This window comes from Neomonachus schauinslandi, chromosome 5, assembly GCF_002201575.2.
Source record: "Neomonachus schauinslandi chromosome 5, ASM220157v2, whole genome shotgun sequence".
In the NCBI taxonomy this organism is placed as follows: domain Eukaryota; kingdom Metazoa; phylum Chordata; class Mammalia; order Carnivora; family Phocidae; genus Neomonachus; species Neomonachus schauinslandi.
In genome coordinates this window covers 88593340-88610283 of record NC_058407.1, presented here as the reverse complement: position 1 = coordinate 88610283, position 16944 = coordinate 88593340, and the positions used below count along the sequence as shown (strand labels likewise).

The 16944-nt window shown below is 37.3% G+C and overlaps 1 protein-coding gene across 6 annotated transcripts in view; it reads left to right on the top strand.

The window, feature by feature from the left end:
• The window catches only part of MGST1 (microsomal glutathione S-transferase 1), a 30093-nt gene extending 15115 nt beyond the window's left edge, over positions 1–14978 (top strand). For all 6 annotated transcript variants that reach the window (XM_021690493.2, XM_021690497.2, XM_021690495.2 and 3 more), the window contains 2 exons: positions 2045–2139; positions 14373–14978. In XM_021690493.2, the coding sequence (XP_021546168.1) occupies positions 2045–2139; positions 14373–14619 (342 nt within the window). In that variant the 3' untranslated portion in view covers positions 14620–14978. The remainder of the gene's footprint in view (positions 1–2044; positions 2140–14372) is intronic.
• The last annotated feature ends 1966 nt before the right edge of the window (positions 14979–16944 follow it).

Here is a 16944-nt window from a genome sequence, read left to right as displayed (position 1 = left end):
AGAAAATAGTCATTTTCCAGACAGTTAGCTGGTGTTTTTAGTTCTATTACAGGTCAAGGGTACACCTTTGGGAATAGAATTAAGTTCTTATTATCAGTAGAGCCTTTTATGACTGGGGCAAGGCATTTGAATTTTGTGTAGTTCTGACTTCTTAAGTGGATGCTATTTCTGCCCAGCATCATAAGAATGATTTTTTCTTAAACTGAGCCTTGGGGAAGGTAGTAGAAAGATTTTGGAAACTATATCCTATACTCAAGCAGGGTTTATAACACAGTAAGTGGGGGTAGAACAAAGCTACCTTGACAAAGTTAAAACTATTTTCATTGGTGTGGTCCTTGTCCCTAGTCAGCAATTTCTTCCTGGAAACCACCTATTTCTCTCTTTTTTATTTATTTGTTTATTTATTTATTTAGAGAGTGGAAGAGGAAGGGAAGAGAGAGAATCTTAAGCGGGCTTCACGCCCAGTGCAGAGCCCAACATGGGGCTCAATCTCACTACCCCAAGATCAAGACCTGAGCCGAAATCAAAAGTCGGATGCTTAACTGACTGAACCACCCCCAGGTGCGCCCCCACACACGAGTTTTTATCCTTCAGAGACTTCCTTTTATCTAGAGGTTATAGTCATCCTTAAGGTATTTCCCTGTTACTCTCTTGAGGTATAATTCCTCCCCAAGGATATTTGCATTTTAATGGGGGGGCACCTACAGACGTATTTAAGTCTCTTAAATATAAGAGGTCCAGGTGTCAAAGCAGCAGGCTGTAAAGTGGCTTCCTACCACTGGGTCCACAGTGTCCTCTAGAAACAGAGTAGCACTAAGCACAGCAGAAATGTACCCCATCTTACAAGAAAAGGAGAAAACTCAAATTCATGGAGTGCCAGGAGCCATGTGATAGTCTTTGTATGTGCAAAATCATGGAATTGTTAGTATTATCATGTGAAATGAGAATTAGTCCCCCCATTTTATAGATGAGGACCTGAATGAAAGTCAGACAGGTTAAATAGCGTACCCAAGGTTATACACCAATAAAGAGTGAAGCTGAGATTCTAATTCGGATTGCTTTAAACTCAAATCCCATGCACACTTTCCACTGTAATACATTCATTTACTTATTTGAAACATATTTATTGAACATCTAGCATGTGCCAAGCATTTATTTAGAAACAAGACAGACAGAGCTGATCTCAAGAGCTGATGCTGTATCATGTCCCTTCCCATCAGTTCTCAACATCTTTATCTGAAATAAATGCTTATGTCATATTCAGAAAAAAATGTAATATTTATGGCTTTCTAAGCTTAAATTAGGCTAATTTTGTAGTTCATGTTTTTCTTTATTATAAATTATTAAACAGTGGAACATACTTAAATATTTTTTAAATGCCTTTTTCAAGTTTCAAGGGATGGGGAGATCATATCAAACAGCCTAATAATTTGCAGGAAGGAATAAATGAACATATGCCTAGAACACGTACTTGGTATTTTTAGGAATGCCGTTCAACTTCTTATGTTTCACTATATTATTCAACCCAAAGTGTTTGTCAATTCAGCCAAAGAAAAGAGATACACATATCCTAATAAAGAACAAAATATACAAATATACTTCCTGCCCCTCATTCCTATACTTCTCTAACATCCATGGTTAGTAAATTAAAGACTTTCATATGAGCCAACCAGTTGGGAATGCTAATACTCTTGAGGGAAGTTTCATCAACATCACTATAAAAAGATGCCAGTTCACCATAATAATAGTCAATGATGGCTTGGAATTAGGCTCTCTTTTCCATTTTTGCTTCCTTTTCACTATTTTTATACATTAGTTTTTATTTAAGTTCTTATTTATGCTTTTCTTTAAAAAATGCTTTGCACTGTCAGGAAAAGCTTAAAGTCTAGATCCCTCCCCGTGTTTGAGCTCCAAATTTCCTTTTCATAAGGGCCAACCTGGATGCCTGTATTTCTTCCGTTAAAATGCAAGTAACTTATCAGGTAGAATACTCCCATGTTATTTGGCATTTGAAATACATTTTTTTTCTTGGAATTTGGAATAGGTTTTTGCCAACCCAGAAGACTGTGCTGGCTTTGGCAAGGGAGAAAATGCCAAGAAGTATCTTCGGACAGATGACAGAGTGGAACGTGTACGGAGGTAAACCCACTGTCTCCTGAAATTATTTACTCGATCAAAGAATTTTGGTCAAGGAGTTCAGTGAGGATGTTGGGGATCGTAAGAAGGGAGAAAAGTCAGTGATCTTAACTAGTCCATATAATAATTATAGAAAATTAGGGATCTAGAAGTCTCCAACTCTCACTGCAATTGCACATGCCAATTTCCTACTTCCTTGGGGTTAATGACTTTGTTCTCTGTAGGGATTTTTCAAAAAGGCTTACAGGTAGAAGGTAAAATGAGGATGGTGGATTTTTGCAGTTTTGTCATCTTTCTCCAGAGCTGAGACTGTCAGCTTGTGTGAAACGTTGAAGATACTTTTGCATAAGACTCAAAATATGAATGTGGGAAATCTTGCCTTCCTTTTTCTCTCTCCTTTATAGGTATTATGTTTAATGTCCTGAGAATTCAATGAACAATGAAAAGCAATACACCAAGATACCATCCACAGAGCCTCCTAATAATATAATTAATACTCTGCTTTAAAAAAGCAAATTGAATTCTAGTTCTGAAGGTATACTTCTTAATCCTTGCCATAAAGTCATGTAAATTGCAAACTTTCTTTTTCACCTTTACTGAACTATAGTCAACAAATAAAATTGTAAGACATATAAAGTACATAGCATCATGAGTTGATACACATATATGTTGTGAAACGTTTATCCCCGTCGAGTTCATTAACACATCCATGACCTCCAGATTTACCACCCCCTTTGGTTTTTTATGTGAACATTTAAGTTCTAATCTGTTAGCAGATTTCAATTATAGAGTACAGTGTTATTAACTATAGTCACCATGTTACATTTTAGATCTTCAGACCCTCTTCATCTTATAACTGAAATTTTGTACCCTTTTACCAGCCTCTCCTTATTTCCCCCCGCAGCCCCTGGCAACCACCTTTCTACTGTTTCTGTGAGTTTGACTTTTTTTTTTCCCTGTCTTTTAGATTCCACATATAAGTGATACCATACAACATTTGTCTTTCTCCGTCTGCTTTATTTTACTTAGCATAGTGCCCTTCAGGTTCATCCATGTTGTTGTACATAACTTTTTTAAGGGTGAATAATGTTCTGTTGCACGTATATACCACATTTTCTTTATCCATTCATCTGTTGTTGGACACTTAAGTTGTTTCTAGATCTTGGCTATTGTGAATAATGCTGCAGTGAACATGGGAGTGCAGATACCTCTTTGGAATAATGGTTTCTTTTTCTTTTTCTTTTCTTTTTTTTGTTTTTGGATATATACCCAGAAGTGGAATTGCTGGATCCTCTGGTAGTTCTATTTTTAATTTTTTGTGGACCCTCCAAACTGTTTTCCATAGTGGCTATACGAGTTTACATTCCTACCAACAGGGTTCCCTTTTCTCCACATCTTTGCCAGCCAGCATTTATTATCTCTTGTCCTTTTGACAATAACCATCCTGAGAGAGGGGAGGCTAATCAAAACCATTGATTTTTGGATGATTTTGAATAAAAATCAATGGTTTTGGATGTCTTCTTTGGACAAAAGTGACTACTCACGTCCTTGCTTATTTATTAATTGGGTTATTATTATTACTATTATTATTATTGTTATGGAGCTATATAAGTTCCTTGTATATTTTGGATATTTACCGCCTATCAGATATGTGGCTTACGAATACTTCCTCCGTAGATTGTTTTTCCATTTTAGTGATGGTTTCCTTTGCTGAGCAGAGGCTTTTTGGTTTGATATAGACCCATGTGTTTTTTTTGCTTTTGTCGTCTTTGATTTTGGTGTCAAATCCAAAAAAATCATTGCCAAAGCCAATGTCAGGGAGCTTACCTTCTATGTTTTCTTCCAGGAATCTTATGGTTTCAGATCTTATGTTCAAGTCTTTAATTTATTTTGAGTTAATTTTTGTGTATAGTATAAAATAGGGTCAGGTTTCATTCTTTTGCATGTGGAAATCCAGTTTTTCCAACACAGTTTATTGAAGAGACTACCCTTTTCTATTGCATTTTATTGGTTCTTTTGTAAAAAATTAATTGACTATAAGTGCATGGGTTTATTTCTGGGTTTTCTATTCTGCTTCATTGATCTGTGTGTCTGCTTTTATGCCAATACCATACTGCCTTGATTACTATAGCTTCGTAATGCAGTTAGAAATCAGGAAGTGTGATACCTCCAGCCCTTATTCTTCTTTCTCAGAATTGCTTTGGATTATTCCGGGTCTTTTGTGGTTTCATACAAACTTTAAGGTTGTTTTTTCTATTTTTCTAAAAAAAATACCATTGGGATTGAGAGGGGGTGCATTGAATCTGTAGTTCACTTTGGATAGTATGGACATTTTAACAATATTAATTCTTCCAATCTGTGAACACAGAGTATCTTTCCATTTATTTGTGTCTTCAATTTTTTTCGTCAGTGTCTTGTAGTTTTCAGTCATAGATCTTCCACCTCCTTGGTTAAATTTACTCTTCAGTATTTTATTCTTTTTGATGCTATTGTAAATTGAATTCTTATTTTCTCTTTCTGATAGTTCATTGTTAGTGTAAAAAATGCAACTGATTTTTGTGTACTGATTTCATATCCTGCAACTTCTCTGAGTTCATTTATTAGTTCTAACAGTTGTTTAGTGGAATTAGGGTTTCCGATATAATATGTCATCTGCAAATAGAGATAATTTTACTTCTTTCTTTACAATTGGATGACTTTTATTTCTTGCTCTTGATTTAATTGTTCTGGCTAGGACTTCCAAACTATGCTGAACAAAAGTGGTGAGAGTGGGCATCCTTATCTTATTCCTGATCTTAAAGGAAACATTTTCAGCTTTTCATGATGTATGATGTATGTTGTTAGCTGTGGGATTGTCCTGTATGGCCTTCACTGTGTTGAAGTACATTCCCTCTATATCCAATTCATTGAGAGTTTTTGGCATGAAGGAATTTTGAATTTTGTCAAATGCTTTTTCGGTATCTATTGAGATGATTATACTATTTTTGTCCTTCTTTTTGTTAATGTGGTATTGATTTACAGATGTTGAACCATCCTTACATCTCATTTGATAACAGTGTATGATTCTTTAAGTCCTTTTAATTAAACTGTTGAATTTGGTTTGCTAATATTTTGTTGAGGATTTTCATATCTGTGTTCATCAGGATATTGACCTGTGATTTTCTTTTCTTGTAGTGTCCTTATGTAGCTTTAGTATCAGAGTAGTGCTGGCCTGGTAAAATAAGTTTAGAAGTGTTCCATTCTCTTCTACTTTTTTGGAAGAGTTTGAAAAGAATTGGTATTAATTCTTCTTTAAATGATTTGTAGAATTCACCAGTGAAGCTATATGGTCCTGGATTTCTTCATTGGGAGGATTTTGATTACTGATTCAATCTCATTACTAGTAATTGGTCTGCTCAGATTTTCTATTTCTTCATGATTCAGTCTTGGTAGGTTGTATGTTTACAGGGATTTGTCCATTTCTTCCAGGTTGTCCACTTTGTTGGTAATTGTTCATACTAGTCTCCTTCGTATTTCTGTGGTGTCAGTTGGAATGTCTCAACTTTCCATTCTAATTATTTTATTTATTTGAATTCTTCCTTTTTTTCTTCTTGGTAAGTCTAAGGATTTATCTTATTTTATCTTTTCAAAAATACAGTTCTTCATTTCTTTGGCCTCTTCTATTTCTCTTTAGGCTACATTTCGTTTATTTGCTCTATAATCTTTGTTATTTCCCTTATTTTTCTAACTCTGGTTTTAATTTGTTTTCCTTTTTCTAGTTTCTCGAGGGTTAAAGTTAGGTTGTTTATATGATATCTTTCTTTTTCTTAATGTAGGTATCTAGCACTGTAAACTTCCCTCTTAGAACTGCTTTTGCTTTATCCCGTAAGTTTTGGTATTTTCTGTTTCTATCTTCATTTGTCTCAAGATATTTTTTTTCATTTCTCTTGATTTCTTCTTTAACCCATTTGTTGTTTAGTAGCATGTTGTTTAATCTTCACATATTTGTGAATTTTTCAGTTTTATTCTTGTAATTGATTTCTAGTTTCATACTGTTATGGTTGAAAAAGATGCTTGATATAACTTCAAACTTCTTAAATTTATTAAGGCTTGTTTTTGGCCTAACATATGATCTGTCCTGGAGAATATTCCATGTGTATTTGAGAAGAATGTGTATTGTTGCTGTTGGATGGTGTGTTTTTTAAATGTCTTTTGGGTTCATCTAAGCTAATGTATAGTTTAAGTCCAATGTTTTCTTATTGATTTTTGGCTGGATGATCTATCTGTTATTGAAAGTGGGGTATTAAAGTTCCTTACTATTATTATTGTATTGTTACTTCTCCCTTTAGATCTGTTAATATTTGCTTTATATATTTAGGTGCTCCTGTATTAGTTGCATAAGTATTTACTAATGTTATATCATCTGATGAATTGACCTCCTTCACCATTATATAATGGCTTTCTTTGTCTTTTATTACAGTCTTTCGCTTGAAGTCTGTTTTATCTAATGTAAGTATGGCTTTCCTGCTTTCTTTTCTGTTCCATTTCCATGGACTATCTTTTTCCATCCCTTCACTTTCAGTACGTGTATCCTTAAAGCTGAAGTGAGTCTTTTATAGGCAGAAATAGTTGGGTCTTGTTTTTTATTTTTTTAATTTATTTATTTTATTTATTTATTTTTTAAAAGATTTTATTTATTTTATTTATTTGAGAGAGAGAGAGAGCACATGAGAAGGGGAGGGTCAGAGGGAGAGGCAGACTCCCTGCTGAGCAGGGAACCCGATGCGGGACTCGATCCTGGGACTCCAGGATCGTGACCTGAGCCGAAGGCAGTTGCTTAACCAACTGAGCCACCCAGGCGCCCTGGGTCTTGTTTTTTAATCCATTCCATCATTCTGTGTCTTTTGTTACAGTTATTTTTGCTACTTTTGTCTTCTAGTCTTTATACTAGAGTTATGCGATGTACCCACCATCATTACATTAGTGTATTTTGAATTTAATTATACTTGCTTTTACTGGTGAGTTTTATACTTTCATGTGTTTTCTTCTTACTAATTAGTGTCCTTCTGTTTCAGCTTAAAGAACATTCTTGAACATTTCTAGCTGCTGTAGTGGTTATGAACACTTTCAGCTTTTGTTTGGAGAATTCTTTCTCTCTCCTTCAATTCTGAAGGACAACTTTGTCAGGTGGAGGAGGATTCCTGCTGGCAGTTTTAATTTTTTATTATTTATTTATTTTGAGACCTTAGAATATATCATCCCACTCTTTTCTGCCTTGTAGTTTCTGGTAAAAAATATGCTGATGGTCTTATGGGGGTTCCCTTGTATGAAACAAGCTACTTTTCTCTTGCTGCTTTTAAGATTCTCTCCTGTCTTTAACTTTTGGTAATTTAGTTATAATGGGTTTCAGTGTGGGTCTCTGTGGATTCATTTTTTGTTACTTCTGAAGTTCCTACATCTGGATGTCTGTTTCTTTCTCTGGGTTAGGAAAGTTTTTAGCCATTATTTTTTTGATTAAGCTTTCTGCCCTCTTTTCACTCTCTTCTACTTCTGGGACCTGCCTAATATGTACTTTCATCTTTTTGATGGTATTCCATAAGTTCCATAAACCATATTTACTCTTTTTCTTTTTTTTTTCTTTTTGTGCCTCCAGTTAGATGAATTCCATTGCCCTGTTTTCAAGTTCGCTGATCCTTTCTTTTGCTTGATCTGGCCTGTGTTGAACCCCTCTATGGGATTTTTAAATTCAGTTATATTCTTCTGCTCTGTGATTTCTTTTTGATATTTTTTTATATTTTCTTTTGCTATTGAAATTCTGACTTTGTTCATGCATTTCTCTCCTGACCTTGGTGAGCATCTTTTGACCATTATTTTGAACTCTCTATTAGGTTACTTATTTCTATTTCATTAAGATCTGTTTCTGTAAATTTATCTTGTTCTTTGGTTTGAAACATATCCCCCTATTTTTACATTTTCCTTGGCTCTGCATTGGTTTCTCTGCATTAGATAAAACAACCACTTCTCCAGGTTTTGACAGAGTGGTCTCATGTAGGAGATGAAACTTGTCAGTCATCCTGGCCTGAGCCTCTGGTTGTCTCTTAGACCTTTGTGATTGTCCAAGCTGCCTTCTTTGTTTTTACTGGCTCCCAATTGTTCTGGGTGTGCCAAGACTTGTCACATGTTCCAAAGGGAGGAACACAGTCAAGATGTAGATATAGGCTGATTGGAAGCTGGATGCTCAGGTAGCAGTGGGAAAAGTATGTAGTTAAGCCCCTTCTAGGGAGATCCTGGATTTGGGCATTTTTGTCTGCTCCCTCTGTGCTGGACCTAGATATAGCCATGGGGAGGGATAGCTGTAGTGACTGCTTGGGCTTTTTGAGAATGATTCTTTGTTTGCTGTATTTTTATGGGACTCATGAGTGGTAGTGCTATTAGCTATAAGGGCATGGTGATCTGGAGACCGAGCCGTAGGGCTGCAGCCATAAAAACTGGAGTGCATACAGGTATATGAGCTCCTTCCAGAGAGATTCTTGTCACTGGGATCAAGCTAGAGGGAGAAGGTGGGGGACATGTCTGCTGGCTTCCCTGGTTTCTAGGAAGGATCAAAGCCCAACCCTAGATGCATGCATGCTGACACTTAGGCAGTAGATTTCAAAGTATGCAGTTGGATCCCTTTCAAGAAAAGACTGGGAGATGGACAATTTTGCCTGCTCCCTCTGTGCTGACACACAGCAAGTCTTGTGCTTCCCTTAACAATTTCTCTTCTGTTTGCTGTAAGTCTTATGGGTCTTGGGAGTGCAATCCTCATTGATTTTCAGAGCTAGATATTTTGGGGTCCCATCCTTTGGTGAGAGTCCTAAATGTTTGGGCACTAAATGTGGCGTCCAAACCAATTGCTCCTCAGAAAGAAGCTTGGAGTTGGGAGTTCCCTTTCAACTGTATGGCACTATGCTGGGGGCGGGGTTTATGGCAAGATTGTGTCTCAGCCTTTCCTACCCATTTCAATGTGGGTATTTGCTCAATGTGTAGCAGTCACTTAGCTGGTTTCTGGATTTCTTTCAGAGATAATTACTTTGTGTGTAGCTGTACATTTGATGTGGCTGTGGGAGGAAGGGAGTTCAGGAGCCTCCTATGTCACCATCTTGGGTAACCCACTTCCCCCACAGAATTTTTTATATTGGGATTCTATTACCAATCTATTAGTTACCTTTTTCTAACATCTGAAACATCAAAGTTATATACCATCTTCTCACATAGTATTTTCTAATGCTCATCCAAACGTGGTTCAATTTAGGCACATTTCTAGGAATAAGTAAAATTATATAAAATTAAAGAAACAGTGAAGTGTTTTCATAGCCATACTTAAACATACAGATATTTCGTTTTGTGGTGAATAGTTAAGATGGGAAACATCATGAGTATATTTGATGCACTGTTTCAATTTGGTGAGTATGAATAGGTGAACTGGATACTGAAATAAAAGAATTTTATTTCTGTAATTCAGGAACCAGCTGGAGTTTCTAAACCCTCTAGGACCTAGATCATATTTGCATTATCACTTTTCTTGATTCCCTGTGAAAGTCTGAAGCCCCTCCCAAGATTTCTGCAGATTCCCTCTGGTATATGATCTCAAGATTCACTCTCAGTCTGGGTTTCTACACGTGTGCATGTTTCCATAGTCTACATTTTGTTAGGCTGATGTAAACTTGGCTCTTTCCTCAACTCTCAACAAACCAACTTTAAAAATGTGGATAAAAAAGACTTGATGAAATTGAGGTGCAGTGTTTACATTATGGCAACACAAACATTTCACGTTGTATGTTAGACAGCTTTGACAGTGTCCTTCAGCATCCTGTCCCTGGGGAAGTTGCACTGTACCTTCTTCCCCTCAAATAATGCCCACCATCACACCATTTTGCAGGTTCTTCTTTGGCTCCATATACTCTTCTGCTCTTCTAGTACCAAAATTATGCAAAAAATTTAACTCCAAGTTATTTATTAAACAAGAATGTTTTTCTCCTAAGAGGAAGTCTGTGCTAGGTAGTTTGAATAAAATGTTAACTTCTGCTTCACTTAGTTATGTGTTTGTTAAATTAACGGTCCTACTGAGTAAATCAGCCAGTCTTAAAAATGGACGATTCCAAGAATGTGGATCTAAAATGGTTTCAGGACAAAGAATGTGAAAATTTCAAACAGTATCAGAAAATTGTAAGTGTTATGATGAAAACGAATAAACAGTAGAAAAGGTGAGTACAGCTTTGTGGAGTTGCCAAAACCACCAAAGAGACATTAAGCAGTTTAAAACTTTTGTCTTTACCTTTTTGTACATCCCTTCTAGAGCAGATAATCACATACATGATGCTGATCATGACCCTATACTCATAACATTGCCCAGGACTTGAAAGTGATAACAGTTAGATGCTCAATAGCATTGGTAAGTTTGAAGGGAACATCCAAGTGTCACGTGTGAAAGCTTAACAAAAGATATTTTAATTTTGAGATTTTAGATTTTTCCCCATTCTCCCCTCCCATCCCAACCCCCCCCCCATGCCAATAGGACTGACTGTACTTCTAGAGGAGAAAGCCCTTATTGAAGCTAGTCAGGTTGTGAACAATTTACCTTAGTTCTTTCTGAAAGGAATCCGTGTCCTCGAAGAGGTGCAGCGACTGTGTGCACAGCGCCCCCTGGTGATCAGACACTGCCTTTTCAGTGTGGCAACAGAAGAGTCTCCAAGAAAGACAAGGTGTCCAGTTTCCAGTTGTATTTTTTGACACCTTATCGACACCATCAAAAAGTTTCTAGTAACAGTTCGCTTTTGGAGATACTTTTCAGATAACGAGTTTCCATAATCTCATTTGATTTTTAACCTGGATTTTTTTTTCCATTACTTCCACATATAAAGCTATTTCTATCAGTATATCCCAATGGCAGGGACTGAATGGGGCTACAAATGAAGTGACAGGTATGCTTTCAGGTATGCAATATTGAGAAAATTAATACATACACATATGGGGCAAATAAGTAAAAACATAAAGTAATATATGTGGAAATATCAAGATAAGTGGCTTAAAGTAAGTGACTTGCATTCTGGACAGACAAAAATCAGAAATGATTAGAAAACATTTTACGTATGTACTTATTTAATCCCATCTCACCGTGTTCTAGAAAGAATATGAGACCATATATCCATTCAGTAAAACAAGATGAAAAGAAAGTTGCAAAGTAATCAAGGCAGCTGGAGAAATAAAGAGAACCATTCAAAAGGAAAAGAAGGCAGGCTTGGGTTTGGTATATAAGGGAAAGGAGAGACGTTTAGAATATACTACCTTCAAAGGCAAATAATACCTTTTCACTGAGTGTTTAATGGAATATAGGTGACACTCACTGGGGATTCTGTCAAGGGACTGAGCCTTGGGCTGGGAGCTGAACTAGATGGCTTCCCTTCTGGCCCCAGTGCCTGAATAAAGCATTCACTGAGAAATCATTGTGTGGACATTACTGTCATTTCTTGTGTTAGGGTACTATAAAAGAACTTCCCTGCCCTTGAGGGGTTTATAACTTTTCCCTTGAAAATAAGACCAACACACATGTAGTAATTAGAGAATGATATAAGGCAGCCTCTTATTAGATGTTAAGTTGTGGGGGACAAGGTATAAGTTCTTAAAATATTTAGGAATATTGCATGAAGGAAGAGCTTGAAGGATATTAGGATTTGAGAAGAGGAAGAGGAGAGAGATCATGGCAATTTGGAACAATTTCTTTGTGGGAATTTGGGCACACTGCTCTATGTTGAGCGTGAAGAGCTTTGGCTGAGATAAGGGGGTCTGGAAGAGTCTGGTATGAGGTTCCTTTTGTACTTGGCCACCCCCAGACAATTCTCAAAGATGCGTAGCAACACTGGTCCAGGTCAGGTGGATGATGCTGAAATCCAGGTGGTTCTGATCTGAGGCAGGGAGGTGTGACTGGAGCATCATGAGCACAGAGAAGGGTTGGTGGGACGGTCAACCACGGAACAAGCCTATACAAAGGGGCATCTGTCTAAAAGAGAAAGGAAAATGGGAGCAGGAATCATCACGGGGGGAAAGGGATAGACCCAGATAGAAAGTGGTTGTGAAAACTGAAATTAGCACCTGCTAATAGATTTTGAAAGCAGTCTAGAAAGGACTGAAAGATGAAAGAAGCTGTGCCATCATAAGATGAACTCTGTCGTTTGAGCAGAGAAAGGGTTCCAGTGGACAGGTGATACTGAACTACAGCAGGTGCTCACTGGGAGAGCTGGGAAACCGAATGCCCTGGCCAGGGTCTAAAAAGATGGTGTGAATTAGCACTGAATATGTCATGAATTAGCATTGAAGATGAGGGTCTGTTGAAAACAGGCCTTCCTAGGACGAGGAGCAGTGTTATCTGTAAGATCATTTGGAGGACTGAGGACAGGGAAAGAGAGTTGAAGAGGAGAAATAAGATAGAGGGAAGCCAAAAAAAAATGAGGGGCTAGTAAGGTCAAAAGAAGCCCTCCTCCGACCTTCCTTCCCTCAACCCCCAGTGAACCACATTACTTCTTACTGTCCTTGACTTTCTTCTCTGTTTTAAAACTGCATTCTGTTTGCCAATTGCTTAAGTAGGCTTAGAAGTAGACATTGTTGGGCGCCTGGGTGGCTCAGTTGGTTAAGCGACTGCCTTCGGCTCAGGTCATGATCCTGGAGTCCCAGGATCGAGTCCCACATCGGGCTCCCTGCTCAGCAGGGAGTCTGCTTCTCCCTCTGACCCTCCTCCCTCTCGTGCTCTCTCTCATTCTCTCTCTCGCAAAAAAAAAAAAAAAAAAAAAAGAAGTAGATATTGTTTTCCATGGGGTCTCCCTTTTAAAACTTCTTCCCCAACTTTAAAATGTCTGTCCTTTTAGAAAGTTGTGAGGGAGAAAACTAACATGGCCAAGATTGGAAGTGAAGTTGTATCTGTAGTCCGGCAGGAGAATTCAAAGGACCAAAACAAATAGCCTTGGTGTAATTGGTGAACTGGACCCTTCCTTAGTAAGAAATAGTATTCCTGTCCCTTCTTGCCCACCTTGCTCTCAGTAGCCTGTTCCATGATGGAGTGGGGATGGGAACACTCATATCTTTCTGTCTTTTGCTTTTACTTAGAAACAGGTCATTCTTTATATAAATCTTTCAAAACCATTACTTATCTAGGTGACTGTCACCTTCTCCAAACCTTTATGTTGTCACCATCTTTGTCAGGAACCTATGGAAACCAGGAGAAAGGAAAGGAGGGGGAGACAATTGTGATTATTGAGCAGGCAATATGTAATCATTTTTTGGTAGAAGAAAAGAAAGTGACATAAAACTAATTTTTTTTTGTTTTAAAATACCTATCAATAGCTGATAAGCTCTCTCAAAAATCTTAATTTCTAGTCTAGATTCTAAAGCAGTTTTAAATCTGGCTACTTAAACAGGGACATTAGATTTTAAAATTAAACACTTCAAAAAAAATCAAGTCAATAATAGATGGGCCTTCTGTTCACAACCCTAGCCAGAGAAACCCAAGATGCCATGAACTGGAGGAAATCATCTAGCTATGGTATAAAGATAAAATTTAGGAAACATATCTTTCTATGGTCTATAATTTTTGTGTATTCTTTGTACTTTGCTCCCTTGGTTAGCTAATTCTTTTTGTAATTTGAGGATAGATTGGCTAAAATTTTACCTATATTTGAAAGGCTACTTATGTATTCTGTTATTTGAAGTTGAGAGCATAAGATTCTTGGTATTGAATTGGTAAATTAATTGTTGGCAACCTAGTAGTTGGGGTGAATGGGCAAGGATTGTCTGAGTAACCATTCTGTAGACTGGCAGAAGTGAGGGAGTAGTCTTATGAAAGATTATAACCAAAAGTTCTTTCTTTTGGAAAGAAGAGTTTTAAGAAGACCCTTGAATTGCTATTGTATGAACCTCAGAAGAAAAAATATTTCATATCTACAAAACTGAAATGAGTTTTATGACACAGATGCAATTTTGATGTTCTTCAAAGTGAAAAGTGTCTTCTCTGTTATATGTTGAGATACGCTAAAGATAGAACCAAAAATAATAAGACATTTTAAATAAAAGCCAAATGGTTAAAGAAACAAGGCAATTTGAAAAAGAAAATAAATCTGCATTTTTAAGATCCACTAACATTATATTTAGTTTTAGAAGAAAGGGAAAAATGAATGGATTTCTACGGATTTTGAAATCAGTGTTTTTCTAATCATCTTTTCCTACAGAGCTCACCTGAATGACCTTGAAAATATTGTGCCATTTCTTGGTATTGGCCTTCTGTATTCCTTGAGTGGTCCAGATCTCTCTACGGCCCTCCTGCACTTCAGACTCTTTGTTGGAGCACGGATCTACCACACGATCGCGTATTTGACACCCCTTCCCCAGCCAAATCGGGCGTTGGCTTTCTTTGTTGGATATGGAGTTACTTTTTCAATGGCTTACAGGTTGCTGAAAAGCCAATTGTACTTGTAAAGAGAATCATACAACTCATCCAATTATTTTCTAAGAATTCTGTACCTCCAATTTATAATGAATGCTTTTTTAGATTCTAAGTGGGAGGAGAGCAGAGAAATTAAGATGGGGCAAACAATCTGAATGTTAACATCACCAATATCATTTATTCTTGTTCTATATTTGTACTCAAAATTTCACATAATTCTTAAATCTTTTGACTTCTTCTTTAAGTGCCTTGTTGTAAATTCTGATTATAATTTGTAACATTCATTCAACATTTAATATTTGAAATCTACAAAAAGGGTGAATGCATGTGTGATAAACCTATATTGCAATATTGCTGAATCGGACACATGAAATAAAGAATTTAAAGAATAGTTTTATTTGGTTCAATTTTTCCCAACTTATATTTTCAAAAGTTTTAAACCTACAAAAAAGTGGAAAAGTAATACAATGAACCTTTATATATCTTTCTTCTAGATTTACCAATTGTTGACATTTTTGCATATTTGCTTTTGCTCTATCACTCAATGTTTTTTCAGATTAATTTGAAAGTAAGTTGCAGATATCATGATATTTCACTTCTGAATACTTCAACATGTATCTCCTGTGAATAAGACAATCTTCATTATTATTTTTTTTATTCTTATGTTAATCCCCATACATTACATCATTAGTTTTAGATGAAGTGTTCCATGATTCATTGTTTGTGCATAACACCCAGTGCTCCATGCAGAACGTGCCCTCCTCAATACCCACCACCAGGCTAACCCATCCTCCCCCCCCCTCCCCCCCAGAACCCTCAGTTTGTTTTTCAGAGTCCATCGTCTCTCATGGTTCGTCTACCCCTCCGATTTCCCCCGCTTCATTCTTCCCCTCCCTCTACCTCCTTCTTCTTTTTTTTTTTCTTAACATATATTGCATTATTTGTTTCAGAGGTACAGATCTGAGATTCAACAGTCTTGCACAATTCACAGCGCTTACCAGAGCACATACCCTCCCCAGTGTCTATCACCCAGTCACCCCATCCTTCCCACCCCACCCCCCACTCCAGCAACCCTCAGTTTGTTTCCTGAGATTAAGAATTCCTCATATCAGTGAGATCATATGATACATGTCTTTCTCTGTTTGACTTATTTCACTCAACATAATACCCTCCAGTTCCATCCATGTCGTTGCAAATGGCAAGATCTCATTCCTTTTGATGGCTGCATAATATTCCATTGTATATATATACCACTTCTTCTTTATCCATTCATCTGTCAATGGACATCTTGGCTCTTTCCACAGTTTGGCTATTGTGGACATTGCTGCTATAAACATCGGGGTGCACGTACCCCTTCGGATCCCTACTTTTGTATCTTTGGGGTAAATACCCAGTAGTGCAATTGCTGGATCATATGGTAGCTCTATTTTCAACTTTTTGAGGAACCTCCATACAGTTTTCCAGAGTGGCTGCACCAGCTTGCATTCCCACCAACAGTGTAGGAGGGTTCCCCTTTCTCCGCATCCCCGCCAACATCTGTCCTTTCCTGACTTGTTAATTTTAGCCATTCTGACTGGTGTGAGGTGGTATCTCATTGAGGTTTTGATTTGGATTTCCCTGATGCCGAGCGATATTGAGCACTTTTTCATGTGTCTGTTGGCCATTTGGATGTCTTCTTTGGAAAAATGTCTGTTCATGTCTTCTGCCCATTTCTTGATTGGATTCTTTGTTCTTTGGGTGTTGAGTTTGATGAGTTCTTTATAGATTTTGGATACTAGCCCTTTATCTGATATGTCATTTGCAAATATCTTCTCCCATTCTGTCGGTTGTCTTTTGGTTTTGTTGACTGTTTCCTTTGCTTTGCAAAAGCTTTTTATCTTGATGAAGTCCCAATAGTTCATTTTTGCCCTTGCCTCCCTTGCCTTTGGCGATGTTTCTAGGAAGAAGTTGCTTTGGCTGAGGTCAAAGAGGTTGCTGCCTGTGTTCTCCTTTAGGATGTTGATGGACTCCTGTCTCACATTGAGGTCTTTCAACCATTTGGAGTCTATTTTTGTGTGTGGTGTAAGGAAATGGTCCAGTTTCATTCTTCTGCATGTGGCTATCCAATTTTCCCAACACCATTTGTTGAAGAGACTGTCTTTGTTCCATTGGACATTCTTTCCTGCTTTGTCAAAGATGAGTTGACCATAGAGTTGAGGGTCCATTTCTGGGCTCTCTATTCTGTTCCATTGATCTATGTGTCTGTTTTTGTGCCAGTACCATGCTGTCTTGAAGATGACAGCTTTGTAATAGAGCTGGAAGTCCGGAATTGTGATGCCGCCGGCTTTGCTTTTCTTTTTCAACATTCCTCTGGCTAT